Source organism: Vanessa tameamea, chromosome 13, assembly GCF_037043105.1.
Source record: "Vanessa tameamea isolate UH-Manoa-2023 chromosome 13, ilVanTame1 primary haplotype, whole genome shotgun sequence".
Classification (NCBI taxonomy): domain Eukaryota; kingdom Metazoa; phylum Arthropoda; class Insecta; order Lepidoptera; family Nymphalidae; genus Vanessa; species Vanessa tameamea.
Genome location: NC_087321.1, coordinates 736,812 through 752,804, shown reverse-complemented (window position 1 = coordinate 752,804; position 15,993 = coordinate 736,812). Strand labels below are relative to the sequence as shown.

Below are 15,993 nucleotides of genomic sequence, written 5' to 3'. Positions count from 1 at the left end.
AAAATACAGAAATATACGAAACAGAAGACGTAAGTTTTGATCTTTTAAATATTATGATAAAGTGTCGTTTAGTTTAAAATGGTTCTTTTTTTGGCGTATTGTACTTAGTAAAGTTTGAAACTTTATAATATTCGATTATGTTATCTCTAAATGTCATTACTCCGACTCACTGCTGAGTGATCCTTTCTGGGCTTAATGGTACTTCAAATTTGACCGTGAAACTTGAAGTATTGGTCTAATTTGAAATCTGACGAAACACTTGACGAAATACAGAGAACTGCTATTACGCGATAGAATAGATAGATAAACAAAAACAAATATTTTTTTGTGTTATGTCCTATTTTGAATGGTGAGTGAGCTGCAGAAACTTTACGCATAAGTGACATCTTGGAGCAAGATATTCTTTTCTTTAATAAAATTCCGCAAATATTTTTAACTTTGCCGATTCATAAATTCAAATAATTTAAAAAAAATACATTATTAAAAAAAAGCATATTATTCAATACAATATCATATAGATGATAAAAATGCATGGAGCTAATATTTGTTAACTGCCAGGCAGCATATGTTATATACATATATAATTGTATTTAACTATTAATATAACTTTGTATTTTAAATCTTAGAAAAGAGTAACTACTGCCTGTCTTGGCGGTTCTTCTCGGTAGAATCTAGATTCCGAAACGGTAGCTTCATTTAATATAGTTTTGTAAAATAACGATTTAATAAAGATTACTTTGATTTTTTTTAAAGGTTGGTGTAGCCCTTTTATTAAAGGGATGGTTAATATTTTGTACAGTGCCTTCGGGTGGTAGTTTTCTATTTGTTTTTTGTTTTTATTATTGTTGAGTCTGCCTTCCTATATTATGAATAAAATATGTGTGCCCAGGTGGGAATGGTTTCGATCGAAAGCCTTAAAAACACTTATAACAACCGACCTTATATAATTTATCCCAATCAAACAAAGTAATGTAATTTCGACGGATACAGTTCCCGCTCCGTATGTAGTATTTTTAGTGCAAGTAGCACATATCGTGCTGAATATACGAGCGTGACAAGTCAACGCCAGCGTGACAAAAGTCCAGTACATTCAGCGCCAGCGTGACATCGACGTTGAGTGAATTATTTGTGAAAATAAAATATTTTATCAGTGACACTCTTGCCGCAAGTGAAAATGTTAACAGAATTCACATGTTGACGTCGGGTGCAGTTATTGTCTGTGTTCGTCGTGCTGTTAAATCAATCAAAATATTTTATTCAAATTTACATTCACAAGTACTCCTGAATTGTGAAGCCACCGTTGTTTTAATATTGATTTATATGTTTTACCAATAGGTTTTATTTCATTCATTCATCTAAAGTTGAAAAGTAACTGTAAATATCTCATAGCTCGGCTACGATCTCATCTAATTTTGAAGCTAGGGTTTGTAGTTTACACCACACAGTTCCAATGCGGGTCGGTGTTTGCGCATGGAATTCATCCACTACGTGTAGGTTTCCTCATGATGCTTTACGTCACCGCCAATTACTAAATTAATTATACAAATTAGGTATATAAAAATTTAGCAGTCCTTATAATCATCGGTTAAAATTCAGATGTGATCACATAATAATTTTGAGTAACATTAATTAATTAATTCTATTAATTAAACCATCGATTTGTTAATATAACTTTTGTTTTAATTAAAAAAAAAAAAACAAGGCATCTTATAAATGGTAATGATCTTATATATATTTTTCCAAACCAAACGTTAGCGCGATTCAAATTTTGTTATACTAAAGTTTTAAAACAAATTATTTATATTCGTTATATTCGTGTCACTAGAACATGTTACCAGAAATCTGAAGGAGGACAAATGCAAATTTCTCGCTTTAACAGCTTTAATTAGAGAAGTGAACAATTTTACGCCATCAGATATATTTATCAACATGAATCGTATATTATCTCGTCAGCTGACGCTTCAGCTTGACAGTCACATACACAGGGGCCGACGAGAGATAATGTTATGTGCTTTCTATTGTTAACTTTAAACGATAATGTCTTTTTTTTATGTTAGAGGTGGCAAACGAGCAGGAGGCTCACTTGATGGAAAGTGACTACCACCGCCCATGGACATTTGCAACACCGGGGGGCTTGCAGGTGCGTTGCCGGCCTTTCAGGAAAGAGTACGCTCTTTTCTTGAAGGTTCCCAAGTCATATCGTTTCGGAAAAACCACCGGCGAAAGCTGGTTCCACAGAGTGGTTGTGCGAGGCAGAAAATGTCTTAAAAATCGCGCTGTTGTCGATTTTCGGACATCTAGGTGGTGTGGGTGATATTTTGAATTTTGGCGAGGTGTCCGAAGGTGAAATTCAACAGCAGGGATTAATCCGAACAATTCATCGGAACATTCCTCGTGATAAATTCTGTAGAAGATGCAAAGCGATCCAACATCTCTACGCAAAGCCAAAGGATCAAGCAGATCGGAAAGGGCTTGATCGTCGATAGTTCGAGCCGCTCTACGTTGGATACGGTCGAATGGAAGGAACTGGTACTGGGGAGCACCCGCCCAGAGGTGAGAGCAGTACTCCATGTGTGGCCGAATTTGTGCCTTGTAGAGTCTTAGACGATAGGCCGACGTAAAATACTGTCTTGCCTTGCTGAGCATACCGAGCTTTTTTGATGCCAATTTGGCTTTGCCTTCCAATTGACCGCGGAACTGAACGAGGCTTGAAATATCGACGTCAAGTATTCCTATACTAGCTGTGGCGGCTAATGGAATGTTCTCAAATAGTGGAGATACGACAAATGGTGTTTTTTTAGCAGTTAACGCGCAAACTTGCGTCTTTTTGGGGTTTAAAAGGACTAGGTTCAGCCAGCCCCAGTTCGACACTTTGTTTAACGTAGACTCGATTTCAGACACAAGTTTGTTCCGATTTTCTTCGACGTTTTCCCGAGAAATATTAGCACGGCCGGTGTATACAGTGTCTACGGTGCTATCGTCTGCATAGCAGTGAATGTTACTGATTTGCAACAAATCATTGATATGCAGAAGAAACAGAGTGGGTGATAGAACGCAGCCTTGTGGAACACCAGCATTGACGAATTTTAAGTCGGAGCATGCATCGTCGACAACGACTTTGATGCTCCGATCTGCCAAAAAACTGGTAATCCAATTGCATAATTTGCCGGGAAGCCCATAGGAAGGAAGCTTCGAAAGAAGCGCTTTGTGGCACACGCGATCGAAGGCCTTCGCTATGTCCAGACTGGCTGCTAATGCCTCCCCCTTGCTCTCAACTGCTTTCGCCCATTTATGAGTCAGGTAAACTAGAAGATCACCGGCTGAGCGACCCCGACGGAAACCGTACTGGCGGTCGCTAATCAGCTAGTACTCCTCTAGGTACCGCGCAGGAGCTAGCAGTTTATAATGGACTCCATTACCTTGGAGAACAAGGAGGTGATGGCTATAGGCCTATAATTGGACGGGTCTGAGCGGTTGCCCTTTTTAGGGATCGGATGCACCAAAGCAGTCTTACAGGAGTTCGAGACGACGCCGAATGCATAGGATTGCCGGAAAAGACGCGTTAAGACCGATGCCAACTCGGGATCACAAGTCCGTAGCACGATTGGAGGGATGCCATCGGGTCCACTCGACTTATGAATATCCAAGGAAAGAAGTGATTTACGAACTGCACTTTGCCGGAATGTAACCTCCGGCATCGTGGTATCACACCGCGGGATTGTTGGTGGTGACTTAAAATGTAATTTCATATTATAGTTCTGCTCTTGATTGAATATTATAAATGTGTAAGTTAGTTTGCATATTAGTCTATTACGCTTTTACAACTTAACTATATAAACTCAAAATACAAATTATTCAAGTAGGCTTTTACAAGCACTTTTGAATTATTGTTTTTCTTTAAAAAATGATTTGAATTTTTGAATCGGCAGAGTTAAGATCTGCGGAATTTTATTCTAGAAATAGCATTGTTGTGAATATATTGTGAGGCAATAGTGAGTATTCCACTTTGTAAAAAACATCCCGATGGCAGTCCAGCTCCAAGATTATAAATAGACCGGACTGCTCTCTTTTGTTAAATAAAAACAGATTTAATATTTGCAGCGTTACCCCAAGGAAATGTGCCATATGATATAATAACCAAAATACGGCTTATATACATGAGACGTATCAATATCAGTTATTTGTCTAACTTGTCTAACCGTGTTTGCTGCGAAGCTGAGTCTTCCTATTAGTGACGATATACGAGGACATCCGATACTCATCAATTTTCCACATGCACTGTCTGTATTTAAAGAAATAGTTTCTGCCCACGCAGCCGAAGTCGCGGGAAATATGTAAGAACAAGGTGGAAGTAGGCATAATCGGTCAAATTTAAAACAGCAAGGAATATCGAAAAATGCCAGAGGGTATTTCAAAGCTTATTTTAGTGAAAAATAAAATTTGATTAACAATATTCTTGAAATATCTTTTTTGTAGCTAAAATTAAATCTTTTGATTTCGTAAACGATAACAAGCAATTCAGTCGTTCATTTTTTAACTAATTTAGATTAACAATTTCTGTAATTTGGTTGAATTTAACAAGTATTAGTACAATTTTGTATCTGATTTATATTATGATTTTAGGGTTCCGTACCCAAAGGGTAAAACAGACCTTATTACCAAGACTCCGTTGTCCGTATGTATGTCATAAACCGTGACAGTTAGACACTTGAAATTTTAACAGATGATGTATTTCTGTTGCCGCTATAACAAAAAATATATAAAAACAGAAAATAATATATATTTAAGGGGGCTTCCATACAACAGACATGATTTTTTATAAATAATAGAACGGAGCCCTTAGTACGTGAGTTCTACTCGCACTTGACCGGTTTTGATTTTTCGATTGCTTAATGTATGTTTAGGTTGGCACATAAGTATGTCGTTCACCAGATAGTTAGTCACATAGTATAAATACATTTAAACTCTTGGAAATATAAACCATTTCTTACGCCATTAAGCCAAGGGATATAAGACGTTCTGGATTATTTGCGTATGACTACAGTGGCTTAATCCACCCAAATGGTACGTCAGTTATACCAACGGAACCAATTTCATACATACATATTACAGTGGATTCAAACCATTCAAAAGGTTCTACTGAATATTTGTGTGCTTAATTTTTGTTTAAGAATCTTCACGTGATTGGCGGTGAAGTACAACATCGCGAGGATCATCTATATGTTTATTTTCAATTGTTAATTTCAAAAATAGCCTTTATTTAATCAGAATCAAATCAAATTTTGACGCATGTTGCCACTAACTAACAATAAAACAACAATATACCCCAAAACCAAGTACTCAAACAAAAAAAAAAAACAAAAATTTAATTTCTCATCCAGACGTAATCGTCGCATATATTAACCAATTATAACCCAACCCCAATTAGTATATCCATTTATTTAATGTCAACAGTTAAAATAATTCTTCTGTTTTAACATCAAATACCCTTTTTCTGGTATATGTGACGTTCCCCTCTGTTCTAATGCCTGCGCCCGTCACATTTTGTTAAATTAAGTTTATATCTCTTCTCATATAACATATATTTCACTCCCGTTAACGCAAGGAGAAGTACAGTCCGTATTTCTTTTCTTTTTTAATTTATAACGTCATATTCGTATTAAAGAGATCTAGACCGAAAATTAAAAGGCATTTGAAACGATAAAACTCGCAATTAGTGATAATTTTGCAGTAAATGATTTCCGTGTCGCTGATGTCGACGTGAAGCTACTTTATGATGTGATATTTTTTAAATTTATTCGATTTTAAAATTTTATTAGTAGAGAAAATTCAAATGAAATTTTAAAATGCCCTCGATTGCTGCAAAGCCGAATTTGAACCGAAAACTATCTTTAGTCAAGTGAAATTTAATATCGTAACTTTAACGATTCGTATTACCTGTTCTTTTGGAAAATTAGGATTTGGAAAAAGGATATGAACTGAACACCATACAAATATAAAACAATAGACCTATATTGATGTACATGATGATGATGTCGTTCATACCTCCACGGTGGCCGATCTTAAGAAAGACCAGCCAACTCTGATCCAAAGAATCCAAATCCAGCGGCACGATATCTAGCCACTAGACCAACGAGGCAGTCTTATGTAATGTACAATCATACATATCCTACTGCCAAACAGCAATATTTGGTATTTTTGTGTTCTGGTTTGAAGGGTAAGTGATCCAGTGTAACTACAAGCATAAGAGTTTCTGGTACATTGGCGATATACGAGGTTTATAATATTTCTTACATGAGGTGTCTCAATTGTCTTCCTACCTATTCTATGTTTAATTATAGTTACAAAAACCTTAGTACAATCACGTATTATATCGACATCGTTTGGGCTCGTAGTAAAACTATTATTAACAAAATTAGTTAGAGTAACATTAATCACGTCAGCGGCGTCAATAAATCTCTTATAATTAAAACACCCGCCCCACATTTGTTAACCCTCTCATACATAAATAGGTTTATTATAATGAATACATACGATAAACCAACGTCACCCCTAAAACAATAGTATAGCGAATACTAGAGGTATATTTCCACAAGAAAATACACGTCGTGTAATTTTAACAAGACTAATAAATTTTCTACACGTTCCCTAATGTGGGTGCGATTCTGTATGCCTACTTTCTTAAATTTCGATCGATCTTTCTCCTCTAACTTATGTGTTGTGTAATATGAAAGAATGAGATAGATATATAGATTGTTTTACTAAATTATATAATTGGCCGAAAGCTTTGCTATTGTGTACTAAATTGGCGTACTTTGTTATTCAAAGCAGGCAACCTAAGGCTTGTAAAAGTCTATATTGATTGTGAGATATATTCATTGTAACGCTAGGTAACCCTAGTTAACGCTACAATGAATATGATTTTGTGATTTATTCATAGCTTGTATTCCTTTTAGAATAAGGTTTAGATTTGTTTATAATTAATATGGTCGTTCTGAGTACATTTTAATGATCTTTTATACTTGGTTCAATGAAAATAAATGTTCATAAATTTTTCTGAATAACTTTTAATGATGTCAGATTTTTTAAATAATATTTTCGTCTTATAATATTCTCTTTCAAGTGTAGAGGTGTCAATTTTAAGGACAGGTCAGGATTAAAATATTCAGTCAGGATTGAAATGCATATGTTTATAAACAGTATTTCAAAAGGATTATTTTTGAAAATTTTATTGACTGTGACGTATTTTTGCGACCCAGTGGTATATTTGTCTCAATAGGACGCATTGAGAGTTAAAAATATTATCATGATGGATTGTCAATATTATAATTTTGTTTTTTTTTTTGTTTATAACAATGACTTACCTGATAGAATAGGCGAAGGCCATGACAGCGTCAGACACGAACTGCAATTGTCGTTCAAATTCAGTGTTGTTGTCCGTTAGACGTTCTAGTCCGGAGCAGGAACGGGCGTACTGACCATTGTATGGCGTTTTAGGACTGCCTGGATAGCGGCATTGGAAGTGGTCTTCCCAGAATTCTGATGACAAGTTTCAAGTTTAGTTAAGGGCTTTTAATAAAGTAAGGTTTCCATTGAGTTGACAAGTGGCTGTCTTTTGTATGTTGTTAATTTGCTTAGAAATAAGTACATGGTCTTTTGAGTTCATTCATATTGGAGATGAATAAGCTTTAAATGTCTATCACAACTAAATATAAAACGATATGCTATTCAAGACAAGAAAAATTGATGTCACTACGTGTGATTTCGACTTAATAACCAAGAATAATATTTAAAGATTACGTACCAACAAACCATGGATTTCTTTTGTTATTCTTCACATTAAGTCCCAGAAAATATTCCTTAAAGCCCTTCACATCATTGGCTTGAGGCTGGACACTGATTGTACCTTCCACAGCTCGTTCGTTACCATCAGAAACCAGAGCCCTTGCGCTCCATCCATCTGAGCCGACCCAACTGAAGGCTCCAGTCGCATTCACACGTTCAACAGCTCGCATAACACCAGCCACTTCTTGATCTGAACCGAATATTATTGCTCCTGGAACAAGAATATCAATTGTGATCAAAATTCTTCCAAATATTGTGTTCTAATCTGGATAAGCACCGCTGAGTTTCACGTAATGAATTAGTGTTTATTTTATTGATACATTATGGGAAAACTTGCATTCATATTAAATTCTTTAAGAATACAGAAACATTTAGTATATTTTATAAGTATTATATTCACTTATATTATTTAGCTTAGAAGCATATTGCTTATTGTTTAAATCTATTAATAGTTTGCAAAGAAACGTTTCAGACTTGAAAAAAAGAAACTGGTGATAGAAACTCTAAACATATAAGGAGCCTAATTCACCACGCTGCTACATGTGTACTTGTTATGTTTGTCTTAAAAATAATGTAATTAAATATATTGCTTTTTATTCTATTGTTACCTAAAGTGTGTACATTTTAGCACACTCGGTCGGTGGCTCTCGTTTAAAATTTGATCAACCCAAGCGAAGATAATTACAAGCATGCAAAAATCGATCATTTGAAACATCAAATAGATTCAAATTTTAAATTTTAACTATGTGACTTTCAGTTTTTTTCAAAGTCACATGCCTATATTTACTAGCAGCTTGAATATCAATTTTACGTCATTAATTATAAAACATTATCGTTTTTTATTTAATTTCTAATAATAGTTTTTATTTTATGGTTTAAATTCATTTCTCTACATAGTAATATATCTTTGAAGTATTTTAAAGTCCTTTGGATCAGAGTTGATAAATTAAGAGATTTATAAACATTTTTTTCTAAATAGATAAAAATTTTTCTTGTGTTTCCTAACTAAATAAATCATCACTCATTTTTAAAGTCAGAACACAGAAATACAAAGTGCTGTTATTTGACGATAGAAGAATCAGTGATTCAGAGCGAAACTGTCTACGTTAGACAGTCTCGCTGCACAAATAATAAGAAAACTTGTATAACAAGCTGAATCGGTAAAAGAGTTTTAAAGATTGAGTGACTTTAGGTCAACTTCATTATGTTCGCAGTAAAGTTGCGAAAATTTTGCCACTGCACGTTAATAATTTCGTTCTATTATTTCTGATTCAACTTGAACTGCTGTACTTGTAGTTTTGTTAAAATTTTGGAGTTAAATTTCGGCTTAAAAGTCTTTCATTAACGAAAATTGACCAATTTACTTGTCCTGAAAACCATCTACTTCACTTCGTTTTTTGGCACACAGCAATGGCACGAAAAACATATCTATGGAGACCCAAATATAATAATAAAGAAGTCTTCTCAAGAAATTACAAATAGCAGTCCGCAAGAGCAGTCAGTAAGAGTATTTTTAGTATTAAAAAAGCGTGGCCGTGATAATTCTTGAGCCCTGGTTTCTCTGCCTAAATTCATAATACGTTGGGATGGCAATTGGATACGATGGGAGATATTCTGACGTTTTACGAGAGTGAAGGGGTAGGAAATGCAAGTCATGAATTAAATGTATTTTTATTTATATATGTATAAGCATCGTATAAAGATTACTATTAAAAGTTTTCTAGACGTTCCGTTATTGGAATAAATAACTTAATCCGATAAAATGTGATAGACTGAGCTGTTCTTGCCTCGGAGATTAAAATTTATCTAAGCATTAACGTAGTCTATATTAAGACGCACTTAACGCTTATATTTATTATTTATAGAGCTTAGGTAAAAAATTTGCAGGTACTTAGTCTGCGAACGCCAACAAATACGACCTTTAACATTCCAAACAATTTTGAGTCAAAAAGTCGGTTAATACTTTTCCGTTTTACGATAAAAAAAAACATAAGGAGTTCAATTATAAGCCGGTATAGCCCAGTGGTTAGAAGATTTAAATCTATAAAATATTACGGAATCAAACACGGCCCAATCACCACCGAGTTTTTATTGATCTATGCTTTTCAAAATCAATCTATGCTTTACAAATTCAAACACAAACTCAAATTACTTTATTCAATATGGAAGCATTACACTTGCTTATTGAAAGTCAAATTGAACACTACCACCGGTTCAGAAAAGAATATATCCTGACCTGAGAAGAACCGGCGAAACAAACTCAGCAGGTCTTATTTTTTTGTCAATCTAATTAAATACATACATTGAATATGAATACAAATAGCCACGAGGCGATCGTTTCATTCCTACGGTGTGCTATCAATCATTAACTCACTAATTGTATAGTAACCATTCGAACACAAGCGTTCCGTAACAATTTTTTTTAATTTGGTAACAGAGGCATTTTTAACGCTTTCTGGGATCCTGTTGTAAAACCGTATACATTGCCCCACAAAAGAGTTATTGACTCTATGCAGTCGAGATGGCCCAGTGGTTAGAACGCGTGCATCTTAACCGATGATTTCGGGTTCAAACCCGGGCAAGCACCAATGAATTTTCATGTGCTTAATTTGTGTTTGCGATTCATTTCGTACTCGGCGGTGAAGAAAAACATCGTGAGGAAACCTGCATGTGTCTTTCAAAGAAATTCTGCCACATGTGTATTCCACCAAGCCGCATTGGACTAGCGTGATGGAATATGCTCCAAACCTTCTCCTCAAAGTGAGGGGAGGCCTTAGCCCAGCAGTGGTAAATTTACAGGCTGTTAATGTTAATGTAATGTTAATGCAGTCGAGTAACAAGTTTGTGTTTTATTCTTGTACCAATGCTATGAGAATCACATTTTCTCATAAAATCATTAATATTTTTCCATACACACATAATATTACAGAATATATACTGAGAAGCAACAGTTAATATATTGATTTCTTTAAATTTGTACCTTAATGATTCTTTGGCTCCTAGGTTATAGATTAGTAGGTAGGACAAATATAGTATGGATAGCGGCTGCGTTACCCCAAAGCATAATACCGGAAGATAATCTAATTTTTTTACATCGCAAATGCCGCAGAACTCAGTCTACTCGCCAATCCGTTAATATGGGGGACCCATCGCAACTTGGCATCAACAATAAGGCCAAGAAATTCAGCTGACTCAACTGAATCTATCGATTCCCCATTGATAAGTGCACCAACTTTTACATTTTGCACATTAGGTTTACTAAAGTTTACAATTTTTGTTTTTTTATTATTTAGCCTAAGATTATTTACGCTAAACCAATGTACTATATAATATCAGAGATAGCATTGTTTACATCATGACATTGTACCTGCTTTCTATTTTAAATACTATTATTTTTAAAAACTAAGTAAATAGTTGTAAATATTAAGTAATGTAAAATATATAAAGATTATAATAACAATATATGCACTTCTAGTAACTTATAAATTATTAACATAATTTTGGTGTCATCGTTTACGCGAAATAAAACATTTAGAAATAAATAAACTTGATAAATATCAACTTGGAGACAAAAAGGTTATGTGAATTTATGTAACGGCAGATAAGATACAAAGAGCGGATTTTTTGGACCAGCGGTTGTTTTATTTACTACCAACCCGCCATAGCTTAACTGTAAGTGCTTTAAGATAAATTCTCTTATAATTTTAGAATGTAATTCAGTTAATAACTCTTGTAAATTGTCCCTTTCAAGTGAAGACTTTTAGATTTTATTCAACCACACTGAAAACTTTTTTATGTTCTTTCTGAAATGTAAACCAGTGTCTGGCGTGGAGTTTTTATTGATTTCTCGTTTAAAACTTATGCTATTTTAAATTTTATTACAACCTTACCTTGTTACCTGTACTTTGTGGTTAATTAGTTTTTTTTTTTTTTTTAATATTTGTTTTTTTTTAAACTGGCAAAACAGACTGACACGATGAGAAGGGTAAGTCGTTTCTTCTATGTATGTATATTATAGTATTCAAAGAATATTCATAATTAGAGGCAGAATAAGTGATCTTCCCAGACCAGCTTGCACAAAGCAAGTCAATTTCTTAGTAGCAAATAATAAAGCTTTATTGGACAAACAAACATATACCAATCACCATAAAAACGAAACGATCACTATCATCGTTGGATGAAATTAAGTAGGAACTGACTTTTGTAAATTATTTAATATCTAACACATTTTTACGAACATACATCACGTCGTTAAATATAATATATTATTGCGAAGCGACAGTCAATATTTTAATTCCTTTAAATTTATTTCTCAATGAAACTTTGAGGCTCAAGTACCTTTATACTAAGCTCTTTATGTAGTATTATTTAGTATGGTATGTATTTATCCGAATGAGTCTAATATTTCTGATCTTGATCATATTTCTGAAAATGTAATGAAAGTGTACTTCAGAAATTCGGAGAAATGTTCAATAAATATAAATTTCATGGAGTCGTGCCATTATACGACAAAAGAATATTTATTGGAACATGTAGATATTTTTTAAAGCAGCTCTGATTAAAACTATCATATTTTACTGCCCTGATATTGAATATTTGGTTCGAAGCAACATCCAATTACCGCTCCGGAGCACCCCATTGAATAGCCGTCCTATACTGAATAGCGCTGAATAGCCCGCTGATAAAAAGCTTTTGATTGAAAACCGCTATGCCTATAACAAATTCAAATTTTTGTTAGTGTAAAATTTCTATGTGTTATTAATTTGTAGTGGAACTTGCTTAGGAAACAATTAAAGTTTGTCTTAATTATATTTAATTGTTTTTCAATATAATAATATTAATAATAAAAATTATGACATGCCATTAAAACAATTTACAAATAATAGTTGCTACAAAACGCTACCTTATCGTAAAAAAAGCGTACTCTTTCAGGCTACCATAGAAGAATTGCTCAGGTGACTAGTACACGCATCACAATCTGGCTGAAATAAATCATACCTATGTTGTTTTAAAAGTTTTATCTCATTATGTCAGAAAAATCAAATATAACACAAAAGTTTTCCCAATTGTAACCTGCGCAATAATAATTTTTCATGACATACAAGAAGTTATGGGTAAAGTGTACTCTGGACACTAACTTTGCTCATAACATATATATATGTCCAAGGGGTGGTTTGAAAGTCCTCACATGGAGAGTAATAAATGGGCACGCATCGTAATTAGTAATATATTAATTCATTTAGTTTCTATAATTTTATCACGCTGTCAGGCAAATTGGCTACGCGATGGTAGGGCGTCACCATCACCCATAGACATTGGTACTGTAACAATGACGTATCACCAATGCGCCACGAACCTTGGGAACTAAGATGTTAAGACCCATGTGCCTGTATTTGCACTGGTTTACTTACCCTTCAATCTAGAACACGACAGTACTTAGTATTGCTGTTTGGTGGTAAAATATTTAATCAGTGGATGGTACCTAACCAGACAGGCTTGCACAAAGCCCTACCAAGTTTAAATACTATGAAGTTCGTTTACCAATCTGGAATATAACAGAAATAATAGAGAATATTAAACATTCTGCTATGAAAAAAATAATGATGAGGCAAGGAAAAAAATCGCTCAAATCAAATAGGAATCGTATAGAACGCACTGTTCTGCAACAACCATAAAATACAAGCCTCGCTTTGGCAATTGACCAAAACGGTCTGTATTAAGCCCATCAGATGTCAGATATCGCTGAGAAAACCGAAAAGCTAGTATTGGAAGATACTTCCTTGATTTAGTAGTAAAACTATGCATTGATTGTAGTATCAGATATTATATTGAGGATCCTTGAGATCTGATAATCTTGGCAAACGCACGCAGTGAGTGTCGATTATGCGTCATCGCATTCAATGTGAATGTGACTTGAGGTACCGGAACACTTTTCGGAGCTATAAGGATTCAGATATTCTAAAATAATTTTAGAGCGGGCTGCGAATAAAGATGCTTCGAGCGTAAGTCAAAGAAAGTTATCAGTATTATAAGTCATCCAGTGAAACAAAAACACGTTTGTGTTAAAACACTTTAACAGTTTTAGTTCAGACGTTTGGATTGCACTACTTTAATATGTAACAAATCAGAAATAAGTACACTACGAAGTTTAAGGTGATAATATGGTGGTCAGTGGTTTTTTTATAAGTAACATAACATAAACAGCCTGTAAATTTCCCACTACTGGGCTATGGCATCCTCTCCCTTCGAGGAGAAGGTTTGGAGCATATTTCACCACGCTGCTCCAATGCGGGTTGGTGGAATACACATGGCAGAATTTCGTTGAAATTAGACACATGCAGGTTTCCTCACGATGTTTTCCTTCATCGCTGAGCACAAGGTGAATTATAAACACAAAATAAGCACATGAAAATTCAGTGGTGCTTGCCAGGGTTTCAACCCGAAAATATCGGTTAAGAGGCACGCGTTCTAACCAATCCCATCTCGGCTCTTTTTTTTTATAAGTACTTGTGAAATAATTCTAATATTTGTTTATAAATAAAAGTATATTATTGAAACCTAAAATGTCATATAAGTAATACTAAAAGTAATCAACGAAATATATAAGGAAATGAATCTAAAAGTTGTGATGTTTTTACAAAATACTTTCCGGTAGAGAGGAGAAAAGTTGCGGATCGCACACAAATACGGGTCCGAATTGATTGCTTAACCAACCTTTAATTAAGATTTAGCCCTAAGTAAGGTATATTCGGTCTTGGTAAGTTGGGTTAGTAATAGAGTCAAGGGGACAAAAATTCCATTTCCAGACGTCAATGAGGTCATGAAGTATATATTATCATCTATTTTGAGGGTATCCAAAAATAATTGTATCTGCTATTTAAAAAAAAAGTTTTGTTATATTATTCCGTGTTCTTGGCCCTCGAAAATCTTATGTCAGATAAGAAAGTGACTTTTTTTATACGTTCTATGGCAAATGGCAACCGATCTATAATGATATGTCTATATGAAAATGTTAACTTTGTTGGAAACGTACCAGGGCACACGAACACAAACAATTATTATTTAAACATATTTTAATAACTTGGATGCCTATTTAAAATTGTGGTTTAATAAAAAGGAAGGAAGCAAATAAAGGTAACCTCTAAGGGTATTTTGGCTAATTGTGTTATGTTTAGTACGTGTATATATTATCAAATAACTTGCACTTGTCCAAAAATATTTTAGTATAATGTCAGATTTTTATCAGAAAGCAATGAAGCACCGTCATGGTTTCATTCTAAGACCTCCTGTTCAACGAGGGATGTTACTTTACTTTGGTGTTTATAGTAAAGTTATAGGACAGGAGCCGAGATGACCCACTGGTTAGGACGTGTGCCTCTTAACCGATGATTGCGGGTTTCAAACCCAGTTAAGCACCTCCGAATTTTATTGTGCTTAATTTGTGCTCGACGGTGAAGGAAAGCGCCGTGAAGAAACCTGCATGTGTCTAATTTCAATGAAATTCTGCCATCAATCAGTATAGGAGCAGCATGGTGGAATTAGCTCCAAACTTTCTCCTCAAAACAGAGAGGAGGCCTTAGCCCAGCAGTGGCATATTTACAGGCCCATACGGTTACATTACTTTTAATACAAAACAGCGCTAATACAATTTTCCTAAGAACGTAAAGACACGAGTATAACGTTATTTATTATACATATCACAGTTAATTTACTAAGAACCGCTGGAAAGTAAAAGGGCCAACGCGATAAGAACAAAACGCACTCGCTTCGTTGCTAAATGGCAATCATCGTTTATTGACGAGCGCCTATCCAATCTGTTTAACCACTTTAGCGAAAAATTGTCTCACGCATCTACCATCTGGGCACCGACGCGCTGTTATTTATCCGTATTCAATGTATAGAAGCTTTGTATCGATGTGCTTTTCGATAATACTTTTCATATTAATGTGTTTTGAGAATTATATACTTCACTTGGTGGTAGGGCTTTGTGCAAGCCCGTCTGGGTAGGTACCACACACTAATCAGATGTTCTACCGCTAAACAACAGTACTCAGTATTGTTGTGTTCCGGTTTGAAGGGTGAATGAGTTCCCAAGGTTGGTGGCTCATTGGCGATATAAGGTGGTGACCACTTAGCATCAGGTGGCCC

At 34.7% G+C, this 15,993-nt stretch overlaps 2 protein-coding genes across 2 annotated transcripts in view; one reads left to right on the top strand and one right to left on the bottom strand.

Annotated features, from left to right (window-relative positions):
- Positions 1–15,993, top strand: part of LOC113397838 (uncharacterized) — a 614,853-nt gene that overhangs the window by 156,337 nt on the left and 442,523 nt on the right. The window lies entirely within an intron of this gene.
- Positions 1–15,993, bottom strand: part of LOC113397808 (metabotropic glutamate receptor 2-like) — an 85,441-nt gene that overhangs the window by 53,187 nt on the left and 16,261 nt on the right. The window contains exons 6-7 of the mRNA XM_026636320.2: positions 7,805–8,056; positions 7,365–7,539 (exon numbers count right to left, since the gene is read on the bottom strand). Coding sequence (XP_026492105.2) covers positions 7,365–7,539; positions 7,805–8,056 — 427 coding nt within the window. The remainder of the gene's footprint in view (positions 1–7,364; positions 7,540–7,804; positions 8,057–15,993) is intronic.